Here is an 18,378-nt window from a genome sequence, read left to right as displayed (position 1 = left end):
CGCTAACCACTGAAATTAAAATAAAATTTCAACATGTGCGTGAGCCCACTGTCAAAGGTCCAGCGTTCGCCGTAAAAAATTTTTTTTTTAGAATCTTTAAAAAGGAAAAGAGAGAAAAGAAAAAAATACTATTGTGCATTTGACAGTTGCTCTTTTGTGCACGTAAAATAAAATTATGCAAAATTTGCATCTTCATAATCTCACATAAATCAAAATTAAGTCTTGTCTGGAATCATCTGTTATATACTGTAAGAAACGTCTAGTTTATAATACAGGTCATACTATAGGCTCAGGGCCACAGCCAGACTGCTTAGTTGGGGGGGGGGGTGTTATTCATATATTCATGTTTATCTATAACAGGAACAATAGTGTACAAGAAGAATTTATACACCCCCCCTCTCCCCAATTAAGCTTCTAGCTACGGCCCAGTATAGGCTCAAGTAATGCCAAGATTGCAAAGTTCAACTGCAAGTTGATTGCAAAGTTCACATATACAACCTAAGAAAAGCTTTATAGTGGCTTGGAATACAACCATTTCTGGAGGGTAAAATCTATAAATAACTTTTTCAGCGCCAATAATTGCCTCCGTATTGATCTTGGTTTGGTGATGTGTATCCATGCATAGAACCTCTGTATGGTGTGGGTGAGGAATGTGATCCTGAATTTGAAGGTGATCTTCCATATGGAGATGAACCCCATTTTGGTATTCGAAGGGGGCTGGGTGAATTTCTGTATGGTGTACTATTGTTTCTGCCGCCTGTTCTCATGTTCATTAATTGTTGAGTTACATGATTGGGAAAGTTTGAAGCTGATGAAAAACTTCTGTTAAAGCTTGGTTGACTAAAAGAATTGTTTCTTTGAGAATTACTCTCTTCCGTCCATTGATTTCTTCTTGGCTCACTTTGTGGTCTATGTTTCCACTCTTCATATTTGTGATAAAAATCTTGGTAGAAATCACTAGCAGGAATCACATTGCTGGGCATATATCTGGGAGTGTCAGTCTTTTCAGAATTCCTGGGTCTAACAGTCAATGAACGGTTATACAACCTGATACCATCAAAGAGTTCCCATGCATAATGTGCTGCAACACTAGAATAGAACTCAACAAAAGCAAACTGTTTTTGCTTTCCAGTATCTTTATCACAAGGAATGTGAATACTCTTGATGGGTCCAGCCTGGAACATTGATAAATCAAGGAAATGGTGTACATTTGAGTAAACGCTTGCTATGAAGATTTTATTTGTTCTACAGTATTTTAACTGCATCATTTGGGATGTCAAGAAGAAATTAATATTTACCTGAAGAAACAACTCCCACAATATCTCCTCTGAAGCACTCGAATCTAAATTTCCAACAAATATTGAGCACTCTGTATCAGACCTATTGTTCCCTTGCATGGCCATAGTCAAATTATTATTTAGAATGTTGTCTATCGTCAGTATTAAAAGTTTTTTATGTTGTATTGGTGTACTTTTGGTGTACTCAATAGACAATAGACACACAAAAATTCAGTTTCCATCTTGAATTTGACAGCGCAAAGACCTGGATCCGAACTGTCGTCTGACTGCGTTAATTCACGAGATTACCGCAAACTGCGTCAAAAGACAAATAAACATGTATTTTGGATGGTCAAACTCATTTGGGAGAGAATTATTTGGGAGCAGTGATTAGGAGTGACACTCGTCAATCATATGGAGCACTGAAGCAGTGTTTCATTCCAAAGCTTGAAAATATCGGACGAACAGAAAGAATAGGCATGAGTTCGCGCATGAAATTTAGAGTTTTGCGTTTTTTAAAATGCAGAAAAAAAAGTCATTTTACTGCCGATGCGTTTTAGTAGATGGTTTTGTTAGTTGTCACAATCCAAAATAGGATGTTGGTTGATCAGTTGGCATGGCAAAAAGGGTTCTGGCACTAATAGTCTAACTGGGTCTAAAGGCCACTTACATTCTCCCCCCCCCCCCCATTTGAGACGATTTTATGTAATTTTGACGAATTGGAACGCCTAACTATAACACAGAAAGGAAGCAACATCAAAATTTATAATTAATTTACTGGTATAAAAATTTTGTAGACATTTACAAGATTTAAGTTAAATCTATTTACAATTTTTAGCGAAGAAAGTAAGCATATCAACCCTTCCTGGTTTCAATAGTGCTCGTGATGAAATACATACCTAACCTATGGTATCATACCATAATGCTGTAGGGTGGGCTGTGGAGAAAAGGTACAGCAAGGTTGAAGACGAAGTGATTTTTGTTCACACTAACCAGTTTTTAATTTTATGTAAGATATGTATGGCATAATTGTTATCACTACCATTATTTCTACTCTTAATTCAATGATAAGACTGCTATTCAGAGAATAAATAGTGTGAACTATTAATTTATATACTGGAACAAAAAATATTATTAAGGTTAATTATTTAGAGTTTCACTATGTAAAGGGTGAAGATACACAATCTGTAGTCACAGTAAGTGAACTGTTAGGCTTAGGTCAGTAAATATTGTTAGACTTGTTGACTTAGGTCAGTAAATATTGTTAAGGAATGCCCTTTCTCCTTTCACAACATTGTGATGGTGGGACATTCCAAGAGTAAATAAAGGACATCCTGATAAACTCTTCCTTCATGCAAAGCTTTCCATGATTTTTCAACATATTAAATTTATCATACATATCTTTTATAGATTGCTTATGACTGACAATGTGAGCATTTTTGCAACCACGAGACATCGACTCTGTATCAAATCTTGGATCATGCACCCTTGTTAACTGAATTGGACTGAGCCAAGTACCTGCAAATGGTTTCAAACAATATATTTTTAAAAAATGAATGAGTGAATATTGTTGTAATGAATAAGCAGAGGCAATCAAAATTTTCGCAAGAAGTTTTTCGGTAATTTGTCAATACAATGGAATAATAAGTCTATTGAAGAAATGTTTTTTAAACTTGAATTAGGGAGTAATAGTAATTGAGTAACCTTGTTAAAACCTGTTTGTTTTTGTCTTGTTTTGTTTGAAGGTGATTTTAAAACATGTTTCTACACTGGAATTAAAATTTTGCAACAAACCTAAAAAATACAAACCTAATGAGACATCTTCACTATTGTATAGTACAAGGAATGATGAGATATTAGCAATGTATTCAACCAGCTTCATTGACAAAATGTAACCTCCACCAAGGGCATATGGTAAATATCGATCACAAAGTATCCATTTAGGTTCAGCCCATGGACCACTTTTTTTTACACTTGCGCTACCACGATGAAAACCCCAATATAAATTATCAATCCCATAATACTTTGTTTTCAGTTCCTGTTCAATGACTAACAAGTTAGCAAATGTATCATCATCGACTTTCATAACAAAGGAAGATTCTACATTTTCATTAATCCACAATAAAGCACTCAGTAACTTCCTAGTGAGCTTGTTGTATGCATCCTTTAAGTCTTGCAAGAACAACATGTCTCCATGCATTTTTTGTTCTCGTTGAAGTGACATCTTTGTCTTGTTGTCCAAATCATAGATACCAATAACAAATCTCTTACTGACAGATGTCAATCTAGTCGCATTCAACCAAGTAAATCTCATCGCATTTCTTCTTTCAATATTGCTTGGCCCAGTCAATATTATTATCAGCAAAAATACCTTCGTGCGCTTAACCTCAGGATTTAATCTATTGCTTACTTTGAATTGTAGCAAATTATCCTTATTTTCTGTTATCGGCGTTTTGTTTATACAAGTATTAGTACATCCACAAAAAGTGTTATCAACAATAACAATGCTCGCCGAATACAATCCAATATAAAATATTAGGGCTACGCCAGCCAAATACAACACTACAAAAAGTGATTTCGAACGAATCCCAAACATTAAACGCAAACGGTGAAACACTCGGTGAAACATGTTCTTGAGAATAATATCAAAAACTACAGTGCCACGTATGTCCACTGCCACCGGTTGTGCACTTTTACACCAGCTGAATCCATAACCTGTCGGACACTACCAAAGTAAATTCCCTCTTCTTCCATAAATAGCATAATTTCAATTATTGTTGCCACTATCACGCGAGAACAGCAACTTTTCTTGAGAATTTTTCACCAAGCAGTTAACCTGGACTCTGGAGTATGTTCTATATTTGTGTCTACATTCCAGACTTTCCAGCTATCCAGTAGCCTGAACACAGACCTTCGACCTTCGTTTCGCCCGCCTTAAAATTCCCGGGGAGACGCAAAGGTGAGGGGGGGGGGGTGTAGGATTTAGGAAAATTGGTAGTCAAAGTTATTAGACCAAACGTGCCAGTGTTGCGAAAGAGACATCGTTACGAAATGGGCCAAATCTCAGGCCTCAAAATAAAAGACTAATTTAGCTGTGAATAAACCATGTCTAAGAACTATGCCTCCTCTCACACGGTCAAAGGACACCACCGAGTACCAAATTTAGAGTCTAGACGGTTATTGGTGTAATGGTGTTACCGTAATTTATGGATTTTAATCTGAATCCAAGCAGGTCCAAGACGTCTATGCCGGACCATGCGGACTTGTTGGTCACGACATCAACGTTTGCCGTTACCCAGCAAGCTTCTAGTAATTTCTTTTTGGTTTAACGTATTCAGTGTATTGGAGTATCAAATAAAAAATCTTCACAGCCGAGAAAGGGCTATCCACTACTATCCACCCTGTATCCACCGATTCACGCTATAAAATTGCCCATAGCAAATATCATCCAGATTAAGGATTAGTACATTCAGCACTGACTCCACTCATGTACTTTTATAGAACCAGACGAGTTTGACATTTCATAAAGAAAAATACACTACGGATTTAGCAGGTATTAACTTAATTCACATAAGCACTGGATTTTGGGGGGTTATGGTTAAGGACTTTTTAACAAACATCTGATGTTAAAACAAAAAAAAAACAAATTGTAGAGATAATCTCGATACTTACCTAACAAGTTAGCAATTATTGTAGCAGCATGCATATGCATGTCCAACAGCCTGCAGGTAATCATCGCCTGGCAACATACAAGTCACGCAGATGTTCGGCAGACATGGATAAAGTGGACAATCTCGCGTGGAATTGAATTCGACACTGACCATACTCTAACATTCGTTTTCACATCTAATTCCAATTCAAACGACAACTGAACTTTCGTAAAATATGTCCTGTCGGTACTAAATCACTCCCATTTGTATGTCGTGACTGTAATCTTGACCTTCCTTCATCATTAATTATTCAAATAAAGAAACAACAAGAATTAGTTATAATTCGCTAATGCTGAAAATATTATTCGGCGAGCAAACAGGAAAGATGTCACCAAGTTTGAAATATTGTTTTGGTGTATACAAACAAACGTACCTATTTTAACATTGTGACAGTGTACAGTTATAGTGTAGCACCATTCTCGCAAAATATATATAATTTAAGACATTTATAACGTATAATATACAACATGGAGTGTAAAGCCATTGAACAACCTGCTAAAAACAAGCCAACCATTCTAAAGTCAAAGAATAATAAACGCATTTTGGAAGCAGTGAAATCTGGAAAAGCCATTGTTATTCAACAATATGACAAAAAGTCTTTAGTTCGTTACGAACACAACGATGATGAAGGCACAATAGTAGTACTCGCAGAGAAGCTGCCGTGTGTTTCGGGAAGAACAGAAAAGGTTGATTTCAGCTGGCACAAAGTGGTTACAGTCTATACATCATGACACACAGCAAAAACCTTCTTTTTTTGTTGGAACCTGGAAAAATACAATACAAAAACCAGTTCAGTTGTATATACATACTGTACTACATTTTAGCTTGCATAACAATTTATATTCAGGAAGCCTACTTGCTTTTAAAACAAATTATATAGTTGTTTTTTTAATTTAGTATATTCGACGTGAAACACAACTATATAGATATTTCAATTTTTATGGAAAAACTAATATACAGCATAGCTAGTTAACCACTCTAAATTTATCAGATCGCTGGTCTTATTCAGAACAGTTGTCAACATTTGAAACACAACCTATATTCTAGAGTTAATGTAAGTTAATATTTTGTTAAGCACAGTCTATGGACGTTACTTTTCTGTGGATCCGTAATATATTCTTAAATATACTATTTACAGTTCAATTATTCATACTGCCTGGCCATACGTTTGTCGATCTTCTCGCATATTTTAGCTGGTAACGTCGTATATTAATTTGGAGGCGCGCTAACGAAGACTCTAATAATCTCTGCGGAATATTCCAACAACTGTGTGTATTAATTGTTTAGTTTGGGTAAACTCTTTTGTATACAAATTCTTTTAATGGCCATTCTACTCTTGAATCGGTCGTGTGATTCTAGTATGTGCTCTGACAATATGTACTGAGTTACAGTTGTAAAAGCCAACCCATGTCTCGTTAAAGGTGTTCCTAATTATGTTTGGCAGCTAGCACCAGTATCATTTTACATGGTTCAACGTCCGATGGACCAAGAGCTTTTCAAGCCTCCACCAAAATAACAAAATTATTTTTAAATTAAATCAGAAATATCACTGACCTGGAAAGCTAAGCATACATCATTTTCTCGCGTTCTATTTCTTCTTGTCGTTTTCGGATTTCTTCATTCATTCTTTGAATTCGTAAAATCTTTGCATCAAGTTCTGCTTCTCTATCATTGTGGACTTCTACAACAAATTTTCTTGGTGTTTCTTCTTCGTCGTCGCCATTTTCTTCTTCTTCATTTTCATCATCATCTTCTTTTTCCTCAATCACCTCTCTTCTATTTTCTTTGTTCTTTTTCTGTTCCACGTTTTCTGATATTCCTCGCGATCGTGGTCCAATCCTCAGTCGGGCATCCACTTGGGATTTCCTTGTAATAATGAGTTTCGTGTCGTTCTTCTTCGGACCCAATCTTGATCGAAGGTCAAAGCCAGATGTATCAACTAAAAACGAAAACAAATAAACGTATCACAAACGGCATTACATTACCTGCAACATGCAGGCAGACATTATTTCTATTCAAGTAATGTATGTTGATATGAATGCTAAATCATGTTATAATGAACTGGAAATTTGAATAGAAATGGAGTTATTGCAAAACTCTATTTGTTACACCAAGTCCTCTACTTGAGCAAGAAACGGCTGGCAGTCGATTTAATAACATAAAAACATACCACTTGTGTTGACTTCCCGATTCTCTCCCAATCTTTCCGACTTTTTAAAAATCGACTCCTTATTGCCTTCACTACTGCCAGGCTTTTGTTTAACATCAATTTCCACAAAATCATCATCTGTACGTGATAAATTATTTTTATCCGAAGCGAAGTCTTTCTTTTTCTCGTGTGATTTGGAACGAGAACGTCTACCGCGAGGCCGCTCTTGTGGTTTACTCAATCGTGTGTCCCTTTCTCGTTCTCTGCTACGATTTCGACGACGATACAAAGGGGAGCTAGATCGCCTTCCCAAGCGGTTTCGGGGGGATATACGTTGGAGATGTCTCGGATTAACGTCTCTTCTATCATCTCTATAACGATTTCTTCTATACCGATCATCTCTGTCATAAGATCGCTTTCTATCAGAGTATCTGCGCTCTGGGGGCAACCGTCGACCACGCAGTGATTGGTGGGGTGATCGATGAGGTAGATCACGTGGAGAACGGCTGCGCCTTTCTTTATTTTTTTGTGACACCACTGACCTCATTGTGTTTTTCTCTACAGAACCACCAGTTGAGTAAGAGTACGAGCTTGAATGACTGGAACTTCTTGAACTATGTTTACTATGTTTTGAGGTCTTTTGATCATCACTGTCTGAATTACTGTCTGAACTACTACGACTGTCACTTGATGTTCTGGATGAAGATGATGAACTGGAATATGATGAAGATCCTGAAGAACTTGATGAACTACCAGAGCGAGAAGAATCACTTTCCGATCCACTGCTGTCACTCTCACTACCATTGTCATGGGATTTCTTTTGTTCCTTTCCAGCATTTGCTTTCTCTGGAGCCTTTAGAATTTTGTTATTGGATTCCTCTTTCCTCTCAGATTTGGGGTTTTCTGTTTCTTTAACACATTGTTTTTCCTTATTTCCTTCTTGTTCGTTTTGATGGACAATTTTATCTTTTTCAAATTCTTTCACCTCCTTTTCTGTTTCAGTTTTTTCTGTTTTTTCTTCTCCTCCAAGATCATCTATAATTTCATCTTCTCCCTCTTCTATTTCTCTTACTTCACCCTCTCTGCCTTCAACATCATCCATCTCTTCATTACTGTCTTCCTTTGTATCTGCATCATCAATTTCATCACTCTTTTCTGTATTTCCTATCTCTATTTTCCTTACAGGCCCACTTTCTTTTTGAACTTCCACTTCCTCAGTCTCATTATTCCCAATTACCTCAACAACTTCATCACTTCCGTTAATTTCTGATGCATTTTCTAACTCAACATCATCCTCAATTTCTATTACCTCAATATGTTTATTGACTTCATCATCAACAGCTGTACTGTTTTCATTGTTCTCATCTAAAACAATTCGAACATCTGTATCCACTTCAAGTAAACTTGCATTTTCTTTGTTTCCCTTTTCTTCATCTATAGTAAAAATTCTTTGGTCCTTTCCAGTACTTGTTTGCTTTCCACCCAGGGATAAAATTCTACAATCACTTTGCACTTTTTGTTTTTTTGGTTCGTAAAAGTCTATACTATCCATCATAGCACAAGGCCAATGTGTGTTAGAATTATCTTCATCTTTTGGAGCAGTTGACTGTCTTGCTGAACCAACCACAACTTTCCTCGTATTGACAAAAATATTTCGTTTGTCACCCGAATTTATTAAGGTTACTTTTCTTTTTCGCATCTAAAGGAGAAAATAATTCTTCTTTGTATAAATAATCAAAATTCAACATAATTTGAATTTCAAAAATCATTTGTTGCAGTGGCATTGTTAGCAGTAATGCTGGCATGATCAGAAATTCCCCCCTAAAATCCTATTCTCATATGTGCATGGAGATTTATGCAAAGTGGAATTTTGGAATAAAAATCATTCTGCACTGAGTAAATTAACTTTATACAATTTGTTTGGATATACAATTTTTTTGACTAGTGAAAAAATATCTTACATAAATATGGTAGTAAGGAATTTTAGCAGCAATTTGTTTCCATTTTCCCAAATTTCAAAACATTTTTACTTTCAACACATAATAAAATATCTTGCTGTTGCACTTATTTGATGATACTTTGTTACTCATGTTGTATTAACAATTCTTGCTAAGAGCATAAATTATTGCTACAAGCATAATATATGCCTATGACCATAATATATTTTTTGTTGATATATATAGGATGGTTGACATATGCACATGCCCAAGGTAAGGTCATTTTGTATGTTCATGCATTCCCTATTCACATGACTTGAAGTCTTAAACACTAACAAAGTTCACTTATAATAACTAGAATGCAATAGAAAAAAATTATAATACACTTCTGTGTATTAATCCATGCATCAACATTTAACTGTTTTTGGATGTATGAATTAACACTTAGTATCTAGGCACTAGATTCCCTTTCTTTCTCAAAAACCTAATGGCCACATTCATAATTTTGCCTCGAACCACATGACCACGAAGGTGACCCTCAGATCCTTCAGTATAACCTATCTACACAATTATTTTGTTACAGATGCCTCCAAATAACCCCCTTACATGTGTGCTTTAAACATTTGAAAACTTTTAAATTATAATTTCCATAGCTTGCTGGCACTCTCTCTCATTTTCTAAAAGATGGTTATGCTAGCTAGTTCACAGACTATCAATCTTACATTGGATGGCCTGGTTGAAAGCGCTGCAACTCTTAGTCGACTTATTTCTTCGTCAGATTCAAAATTCATCCCTTTCCTAAAGCGAAAGAAGCCTGCTATATATTTTAATAAACTAACACTAAAATGTTAACCAAATGTTTGCAGTATACATCATCCACAACCGACAACGTCATACTATCGTAAGCAACAGGTTTAAAAAGGATATTACGTCTTGTTTATGAGTTATTACGAAAAGGAATTGTCACTCTTTGTATTATAACCATTTTGTAGAAAACTGGTATTGTGTACAGTTGTGAAAGTTCCTCTTTGGATTCTCATATCCTACCTTTGTTTCAATATATTGTGGCTGAAAATAACTTGTGATGCAACATTGAATAATATATGTACGTTGAGACTCTCCAAGAAAGCTACTGCGTGTTCATACGGTATAATTAACGTCAAGGACAAGTGCAGAAATCTACATTCTTTCTCTATAAAACATCGTATTGTCAACACGAGTTCTATAAGAATTAGAATTTAGAACAAGCAGGAGCACATATGCGCATGCGCGTAATTGGCTTAAACAAAAAATGGCGAACAATTTCATGAAATCATGCTGTCCGACTCGATATCTTTTTGAAATTGAGCTTTTTTTGTAGTGCATTCTTTAATATTTTGCTAAACCTACGGGTGTGTAAAGTTGAAAAACGAGACTTTTGACTTTATAAAGTAATCTTTTTTACTCAAATAATTCAAATTTTATCTAAGGCTTTGTACTTGATATCAAAGGGGTTACTGGACTGAAGACTACAAGAGCATATCGGTATGAAAGCAGTCTTAAGAGAGCCTTTCATAACGTATAAACTAAGGGTGAAGCTTCATAGTTGCCATGTTCGCCCTTACTGCACCAGGCCAGCCCTTAGGTTTAGCCCGGAGCTGGCATTACTGAAATAATGGAACACACTGACACGGTAGTCATAGCCACGTTCAGTACACTCACTACGACACTGTCACTAGGCCGGTGAAAAATCATCAAAATCAAAGAGAGATTTTATGCGTTTGGAGGGAGCATTATTGCAATTTTATTCGCGAAAGGTTGCCAGGGGCCCTTCCCTCAGATTCCACTTAGCTATACAGCCTTCTCTATACTGTGTGTTTCTATAATACCATAGGAGAAACATTTGTAAATTACGCAGTATATAATCTAAATACTGTTGGATACGCGCCATTATGATTTGATATAAGTAAGTTGACTTGGCATTAGAGGGGAAAACTCTCGTCTTCAATTTTGTTTTAGAATTTGAAGGTGGTATATTACTGGTAGATTAGCATATTACGTGGTTGTGGCCAGTTTTCTTTAGACCCAACCCCTTATTCAAACGTTTATCACTAATACGCAGCTGATATTTATTTCCATGACGAATAACGTACGTAGTTCTAAATTTGGTTGACCTTGCTCGTGGTCCTGCGAAGTCGAAGAGGTGATTTATATATTCATAATAAACTCTTCAGTCCAAGCGACGAGAATCACAAACTTCATAGTCTCACAGCACCTATGAGTTAATAAGGGGAGGATCGAAAATAATCTTACGAATGATATTTTTTATGACCAACATTACGATACCGAGTTTATTGATTATTAAATGGAAGAGCTTGTCTATATATTTTTATTGCAACTATTATAATCTTTATCGTCAAAAGGACTTCTCAACATAAAATATAATCTGAGGATCGAGCTGCTCAGTCCTTCGTGTTTGCTTTTGCCTCCACCTCAGTGACCTCACAAGCTCGGAGCTGGCATTCACCTAGTGAGACAAACGGTAGAACACAGCCATATTAAAACTTACGAAGTGAAAAGGTATCTAAATCAAATCGAAATTTTGTGTTTTTTGAAGAGGTATAATTTCAACTTTATTCAGTGGATAGGGGCATGGACCTTCGCCCGCCAGACTCCACTCTGCTACGGCGCCTACCATTCCACCATTTTGCTGCCTCCTTTTTCTACAGTGTGTGTGCTGGCAGTGTATTTATAATACATTTGTAAATTATGCAGCGTATGATCTAAATATTGCTCGATACTGTTAAACGGCCTTTTTTTGTATTTATCTTCTAATACTTTAATGATTAGCACAAGAGCTTAGATTCTCTGACTCTATTTTGTATTTAGTGCTGTGTGCTCACGGGACCAAGTCATCAACAAAACTGACTAATCATTAGATCGTGTTAATCTTAAATTGAGTTTTGGATAGAAAATGTTCAACTATCAAGATAGTTTTCTACAAAAGAAATCAGGAAACATCTATGAAGAGCTGAAAGACTTTAGTTACTTCCTATATTAATTTGAAATGCATGCTATATTACGTGGTTGTGGTCAGTTTTCGTAAGACTTCACCATTATTCAATCAGAATAGTCACTAATGCAGATAAAAGCTGGTTTTATGTTTCCATGACGAATAACGTACGTAATTCTAAATTTGATTAACCTTGCTTACGGTTCTACGAAGAAATTGAAGACTGAGGTTATTAATATCTTCAGTTCAAATGACAAGCCAGATCGCAAACTTCCTAGTTTTACTGCCACTCAAGGCTAAGGGGACGACCAAACTAATCCCACTAATGAGGTATTTTTGAAATTAAACTTTTGTTGGATCGCTTTATTTAAAGGCTAAACCTACGGGTGGGAAAAGTTGAAAAACGAGACACAAGTAATCTGTAAAGTAGCTAATCTTTTTTATTCATTCAAGACTACGAGAGCACTGTAAAAAGTCAGTGTGAAAGCAGTCTTAACAGACCCTTTTCAGTTTTCTAGCATATATAAACTATAAACCTAAGGGTCAAGCCTCGTAGTTTCCATGTTCGCTCACACCACACCTCACCATCCCTTAGAGCTGGCCTTAAAATGATTTTAAAAATATCTATGAAACAAACGGTATAGTCATAGCTATTAGCTACATTTAGTAAACGTAGCTACTAGGAGAAAAATTATTAGAATCAAACAGATTGAGTTTTATATGTTTGGAGGGAGCATTATATATTCTAAATTTAATCGCGAAAGGTGGCCAGGGGCTCTCAGATTCCACTCAGCCATACGGCCCGGCTTTTCAGACCTTTTTCTACCGTAATACCCAGAGTGTTTCTATGATGCTATGGGAGAATACATTTGTAAATTATCCAGTATATTATATTATCTAAATATAAAATATCGTTGGATACGCACCATTATGATTTGACATAATAATTGTTAATACAGGGGAAAACACTCGAAATAGCTCGAAATAGCTTATAGTTAATAGCTTAGCCCAGACGAAATAGCTAATAGCTTAGCCCAGACGATTTGAAGATGTTATTCTAGACTAACATATTACGTGGTTGTGGCCAGTTTGTGGACCCAACCCTCATTCAAACGTTAATCACTAATAAGCCAGCTGGTTTCTTATTTCCATCATGAATAACATACTACATTTGGTTACTAAAGGATCATAAACGTCGTAGTTTTACTGCCACATACTGAACAGGACGATCAAACATTATCTCACGAACGATGTTTTTTAACCGACATACTAAAACACCGTACCACTACAACTAGATCAGTCAAAAGATACAATTACGAAATCAGGTTTATTAATTTTTTATTGGAACAGTTTTTCTATCTTCATTATAACCACTATAATCTTTATCACCAAAAGCACTTTTCAACGTAGATTGACGTCTTAATACAACGAAAATTGACGCGAGAGAGTGAATCTGATCGACGCATTTTGTAAAGATTTCCCTCCTACTATGTCTGCTGTCGTATACCATAAACGTCAGTTCATTGACGTATGGGCTCGAAACTTAATTACAGCCCCCATATAGGGAAGGACCATGGCAGGGCTATATAACAGCTGTTTCACTGAATAGATGCCCAAGTTATGTCTAGAAATCGAAAATAAACTTTTAAGAAGAATTGAAAGATGGTGCTCTCAAGAAAGGCAGTTCTTGCTTGGCTTCTATACCTGGTGTTGTTATTTTGTGGTATGTAATAATGTATGTTTTGAGTGGCGATTCAGGCAATTTCAAGTTTTGGTAATGGAAGCGATAGCATGGGATCGCCTAACTCAAAGCAACGTTCTGTTGCTAGTTTGGTTTTCGTTTCATTTTGATTTTTGCACGAAAAATTAAAAATCGTCCAACTAGGCACTATTGACGAAACATCCTTGTTTACGCGTCCACACGTTTGATCGTCAACCAACAAGGCCAGGGTGTTAACACATCATACTGCATATGTTTTTTAGAATATCCCATGCACCTTATCAAAATCCCGTGCGTGAAGACAGTACCCTATATATTGATATAAAATACACAAGTATGATATTATTTCCATCCTTTTTTAATATTAGATGTCAACGGGAATGTGATTCATCGTACAACCTTGTCTCCTGCTCAAAATCGTACAACCTTGTCTCCTGATCAAAAAAACTGGAATTTGTTAGCACGACATATGCAGGGAAATATCACAGAAAGAACTTCAAATCGGAAGCTTAATGTCTTTTCTAAGATTCTTCTGGCAAATATTAAAGCGCGAAGCGGTAAGTTCCCAGTGAATTCATAAAACTATAAAATGGTTGTAATTTACGTCAACCATTTATTGCTGCAAAAAACTGTCAAATGTCTCTTTAAATTTAACAGAATATTGGATTCGCTGAAGTAAATAAAAAAAACTACTTAACAAAGTTTCTTGATCCGAACTTTTCAGTTTGTGCATGGTTGCTTTTGATTTTTTTTTCATAAATTTATTGAAAAGGATTCCCAATCGAAGTGTTATTTTATAGGTAAATAAATATAAGAATATTCAGAAAACCATATTCTGTTTGCTTCGTGTGTATAGGTAAGGTCGGAAGAATGGATGATAATGTATATCTCTACCAAGGCGATATAAGCATAGATCCAAAGGATGTGAGCAAGTTTGAATCTCGTCGTGGAAATAAAGGACGCAAAAAACGAACTCTCGTGAGTGACAGGACACTCTTGTGGCAGTCACCGATTTATTATGACTTTCATCCTGATCTCAACAGTATGTGATTCTTAAATTATAATTCTGTTTTTGATATAATTGGATATTCATTAATTATTCATAGGCTTTATGTATCCATTTATTGATCATGTACTACTGAATTCCAGGCGACGCCAGACAAGCAATTGCAAGTGCAATAACGGAATGGGAAAGTGTTCTACCGTGCATACAATGGATTAGGGGAAAGACGTACACAAGTCATCAAGGATATCTTTATTTCATACAAGGGGTGGGGTAAGAAATCTGGTCTAAAAATCGTGTTTCTACTTGTGAACTCTTAAAGATTTACTAAATGTTGTTTCAGTTGCTATTCATCTGTGGGTATAAAACACGGCTATCAAGAACAAGTAATATCAATAGGAAATGGTTGTGAAAAACATGGAATTGCAGTACATGAAATTGGTAGGTATATCAGTGCCGAGTGTTAGGGAGTGTATTGTGTATATGTAGATTTCTTCATGCATGTTGCATATAGATGTTTTTTTTCAGAGAGCTGCCACAACACAATTGACCGTTTTTATCGACCATTTCAATTAAATCGATTTCCAGTTTGTTTTCTTGCACGCGGGCTATGGGTTTCGCTTAGAAGGAACTTTTCAGTTTTATCTGCCAACAGCTCGTTAGAAAAACGCCGTGTTTCGTTTGAGGTGCTCCCATGCATGCCCTATTAAGTAAAAAGCAATTCTTCGCCGCCATCTTTGTAAAAGAAGCAAATGTGTTATACAATGATGTTTCAGTTCTGTGTTAAACAGGGGGTATTACTGATATTTAAGAAGGTTTATTTTATCCCTGCATGAACATGCAACAGCTTTTAAGCCGGTGAGGTCAACTGCGCGATGTCTAAGAGCAGTTGCTAGTATATCAGCGGTTAAAATAATGCAATTACAATGAAAATATAGTGATAAAAATCTTAATAAGGGGATTCTTAGTATTAAGTGGTCCTAAAAACTTTTTTATATTTCAAATGTAACAGCTCATGCATTGGGAATTGGGCATGAACAATCGCGACCTGATCGAGACCAGTATGTTCAAATCCAATGGGATAATATTATACCAAGTAAGTTCTATTATATCTTCAGTAAATCATTGGTTTGTAAACAGCGGGGGTTTGTGTTTTCTTAAACTGCACCGAAATGGGCAGGTATACACAGTCTCTGATCGCCAACTCCAAAAAAACCTCTCGTAAAAATCCTTTCTCATTTATGATCTACTACAAAAGAATTTGTACATAACTTCAATAAGTGGGATCAATCAAGAGTCGACAGTTTTGGCCAGCCATACGACTTTGATAGTGTGATGCATTATGGAGCATATGCTTTCACGAAGCAAGGTGGGTTTAAAACAATTGTAAGTTTGGTGCCTGGGAAAGTATTTGGTGGAAAATCCGGTCTAAGTCAAATTGATGTCGTACAAGCTCGCTTGTTATACAATTGCACAACAGGTAAATTTTCTTTCAATTTCTTTTCAGTGCATGTGATAGTATCAGGTGCAGTCGGAGGTGTTACCTCCACCAGGTGTTCCCGAAAAATTAATGCTCTTATAAAAAACGAGTTCCGCCTAAATAAATCAAGTTCAACTTGTTTTACTTTGACACATACTGCATAAAAAGTAAAAAATCCTACTAAACTATTATGAGTGCTAATTATATTAGTGTGAAAATGCAACACGTAGTGATGCACCAGAGCCAAACCTGAATGCGATAACTAGTGCTTATCGTGGTGTATATTTCATGCATATAATCATCTTATTAATCTTTATTTCAAACGTTGTATAGGAACATCAGTTACACCACCTCTACCCACAACTACATCTCCTGGTGGTTCTGGATCTGGTGTTGGTCCTTCAGGTTAAAGAATTAGCAAGTCAAGTCGCTGCAGCCATGCACGGTTACTGGGAGTAGGGGACATGTTCACTAAATATCAATATCTTTGACTTTTTTTAATACTGTATTAGAAAACAACATTAATTGGGTGTCGTTTGTATATTAGTTTGCTGATCAAGTTAGTCTTAAATATATACTGATTTAAGTCGGTTTAATAAAATATATATGAATTATACTTTTTATCTGCCAAATTCACATGGTCTCGAAATCTTTTCAAGTTGTTTTACGGTGTCTCTGTCTACAGAATATTTTCATTTGGCAGATCATGTTAAAGCAATCATACTTTTGGGAGTAAAACTCGCTTTGCCGTGGCCGGCTAATCTTTGTCGTGAGCGCAAGCGCAAAAAGCAGTTCAGACATGCCATTCACCTTCATATATATAGTGTCGGTAAATGAAAGCCTTTTGTCAAGCCTCGTAGTCCCTATGTTCGGTCCCACTACAACCACACTGTGCTACAACACACCAGCCTTTAGCCCTGTAAATGTGAAAAATTATCAAAAGCTATACGGCTTTCAACCTCGCACTTCAGGCCTTTTTCTATCCAAATATACCATGTAGGCAGAGTGTTTCTGTAATACCATGGGAGAATACATTTGTTAATTTTCAGTATATGATTTTAATATTGTTGGATACGCACATATAATAAGCTGCCACACACATGCAAGGATGTTTTCTACAACGACCATTTTCATGGACCATTTCCAATACCTATACACATTCGTATGAAACAAGTATTATTTATATTTGATGTAAATACGTTTTAATGGCAAAAACAAGAGCCATGCATAAGCCTCGCTCTCGTGTAAACCTATTTCCTCTCAGGACTTATTTAATCTGTAAAACTGAACACTTTCGTTTAGAAGGAACTTTTCAGTTTAATCTGCCAGTTACTCGTTAGAAAAACCGTTCTCGTTAAAAAAACGATGGCGTGTAGCAGTTTCTTTGTGGCGACATGTGCAAGGGATATTATTGATATATTTAAGACGGTTTATTTTACTCCTGAACATGCATGCAACAGCTTTTATATAAGAAAGCTAAGGTCAACTGCGACTGAGCGATGGTAGCAATAAGCAATTGCTTTTATTAGTTGAGAAATAGTTATATCTATATACAATGAAAATAGTTATAAAAATCTTAGTAAAGGAATCCTTAGTATTAAATTTACCTAATTTTCTTATATTTTTTATGTAATATAGCTGATATGCATTGGGATTTGTGCATAGAGACCAGTATGTTGAAATCCAATTAATATTATATCATGTGAATTCTATTATATCTTCAGAAATTAGTTGGCTTAAAATTGTAAACAGTGCGGGTTTGTGTTTTCTTAAACGGCAGCGAAATGGACGGAGGTACGGTTTCTAATTGCCATCTCCAAATAAACCTCTCCTAAAAATTCTATCATAAGCCTTATATATAACTCTCAAGAAACCGCATCGGGCTATAAACACAAACCTTACTTTCCTTTCTCGTTTATGATCTACTACTACAAAAGCATTCGAGTTTAACTCCGATAAGTGGGAACAATCAGAAGAAGCAAACAGTCTTCAAGACGAAAAAATACAATTTAGTTATTCATATTTTTAAGAACAGCTTGCATATATTAATTGTGCCGAATTTGAAGGTTGTATTTCAGATTAACTATATTACATGGTTGTGGTTAGTTCA

General features: G+C 35.9%; 4 protein-coding genes across 5 annotated transcripts; 1 reads left to right on the top strand and 3 right to left on the bottom strand.

Annotated features, from left to right (window-relative positions):
* Positions 1 to 551: 551 nt before the first annotated feature.
* LOC114524250 (RNA-binding protein 7-like) lies at positions 552 to 1,520 on the bottom strand. The gene is made up of 2 exons (XM_028545399.1): positions 1,299 to 1,520; positions 552 to 1,175 (listed from the first exon to the last, which is right to left on the bottom strand). Exons 1-2 carry the CDS (start codon positions 1,401 to 1,403, stop codon positions 567 to 569), a joined length of 714 nt encoding a protein of 237 aa, XP_028401200.1. The 5' UTR covers positions 1,404 to 1,520; the 3' UTR covers positions 552 to 566.
* A 539-nt stretch (positions 1,521 to 2,059) lies between these two features.
* Positions 2,060 to 4,155, bottom strand: LOC114526059 (beta-1,3-galactosyltransferase 6-like). Its single transcript, XM_028547557.1, has 2 exons — positions 3,087 to 4,155; positions 2,060 to 2,795 (listed from the first exon to the last, which is right to left on the bottom strand). The coding sequence occupies exons 1-2, from the start codon at positions 3,904 to 3,906 to the stop codon at positions 2,542 to 2,544; spliced, it is 1,074 nt and encodes a 357-aa protein (XP_028403358.1). The 5' UTR covers positions 3,907 to 4,155; the 3' UTR covers positions 2,060 to 2,541.
* Positions 4,156 to 5,738: 1,583 nt separating this feature from the next.
* LOC114529341 (lisH domain-containing protein C1711.05-like) lies at positions 5,739 to 10,304 on the bottom strand. 2 transcript variants are annotated; one of them, XM_028551111.1, is made up of 5 exons: positions 10,121 to 10,304; positions 9,796 to 9,871; positions 7,158 to 8,835; positions 6,542 to 6,926; positions 5,739 to 5,751 (listed from the first exon to the last, which is right to left on the bottom strand). In XM_028551111.1, exons 2-4 carry the CDS (start codon positions 9,862 to 9,864, stop codon positions 6,550 to 6,552), a joined length of 2,124 nt encoding a protein of 707 aa, XP_028406912.1. In that variant the 5' UTR covers positions 9,865 to 9,871; positions 10,121 to 10,304; the 3' UTR covers positions 5,739 to 5,751; positions 6,542 to 6,549. The 2 variants fall into 2 exon arrangements, with proteins under 2 accessions (XP_028406912.1, XP_028406921.1); XM_028551120.1 differs by lacking the exon at positions 9,796 to 9,871.
* Positions 10,305 to 13,727: 3,423 nt separating this feature from the next.
* Positions 13,728 to 16,745, top strand: LOC114530932 (zinc metalloproteinase nas-36-like). The gene is made up of 8 exons (XM_028552556.1): positions 13,728 to 13,788; positions 14,154 to 14,342; positions 14,642 to 14,827; positions 14,935 to 15,061; positions 15,132 to 15,229; positions 15,801 to 15,884; positions 16,047 to 16,157; positions 16,602 to 16,745. Exons 1-8 carry the CDS (start codon positions 13,728 to 13,730, stop codon positions 16,676 to 16,678), a joined length of 933 nt encoding a protein of 310 aa, XP_028408357.1. The 3' UTR covers positions 16,679 to 16,745.
* The last annotated feature ends 1,633 nt before the right edge of the window (positions 16,746 to 18,378 follow it).

Source organism: Dendronephthya gigantea, unplaced genomic scaffold (assembly GCF_004324835.1).
Source record: "Dendronephthya gigantea isolate DGI-Jeju-01 unplaced genomic scaffold, DenGig_1.0 000001F, whole genome shotgun sequence".
NCBI lineage: Eukaryota > Metazoa > Cnidaria > Anthozoa > Malacalcyonacea > Nephtheidae > Dendronephthya > Dendronephthya gigantea.
Note: the sequence above shows the minus strand (reverse complement) of the source record. Positions and strands in the feature narration are given on the sequence as shown.

What these genes read in the sequence shown, in the direction of transcription:
- LOC114526059 (XM_028547557.1), bottom strand. Translation starts at nt 3,906, where the DNA reads ATGTTTCACCGAGTGTTTCACCGTTTGCGTTTAATGTTTGGGATTCGT. An exon ending in TAGTGAAGATGTCTCATTAG is followed by an intron (nt 2,796 to 3,086) that starts GTTTGTATTTTT and finishes AACCATTTGCAG; the next exon opens with GTACTTGGCTCAGTCCAATT.
- LOC114524250 (XM_028545399.1), bottom strand. Translation starts at nt 1,403, where the DNA reads ATGGCCATGCAAGGGAACAATAGGTCTGATACAGAGTGCTCAATATTT. An exon ending in TGTGGGAGTTGTTTCTTCAG is followed by an intron (nt 1,176 to 1,298) that starts GTAAATATTAAT and finishes TCAATGTTCCAG; the next exon opens with GCTGGACCCATCAAGAGTAT.
- LOC114529341 (XM_028551111.1), bottom strand. Translation starts at nt 9,864, where the DNA reads ATGAATTTTGAATCTGACGAAGAAATAAGTCGACTAAGAGTTGCAGCG. An exon ending in TTTCAACCAGGCCATCCAAT is followed by an intron (nt 8,836 to 9,795) that starts GTAAGATTGATA and finishes TTTCTCCTTTAG; the next exon opens with ATGCGAAAAAGAAAAGTAAC. An exon ending in TCGGGAAGTCAACACAAGTG is followed by an intron (nt 6,927 to 7,157) that starts GTATGTTTTTAT and finishes TTTCGTTTTTAG; the next exon opens with TTGATACATCTGGCTTTGAC.
- LOC114530932 (XM_028552556.1), top strand. Translation starts at nt 13,728, where the DNA reads ATGGTGCTCTCAAGAAAGGCAGTTCTTGCTTGGCTTCTATACCTGGTG. An exon ending in AAATATTAAAGCGCGAAGCG is followed by an intron (nt 14,343 to 14,641) that starts GTAAGTTCCCAG and finishes TCGTGTGTATAG; the next exon opens with GTAAGGTCGGAAGAATGGAT. An exon ending in CTTTCATCCTGATCTCAACA is followed by an intron (nt 14,828 to 14,934) that starts GTATGTGATTCT and finishes ACTGAATTCCAG; the next exon opens with GCGACGCCAGACAAGCAATT.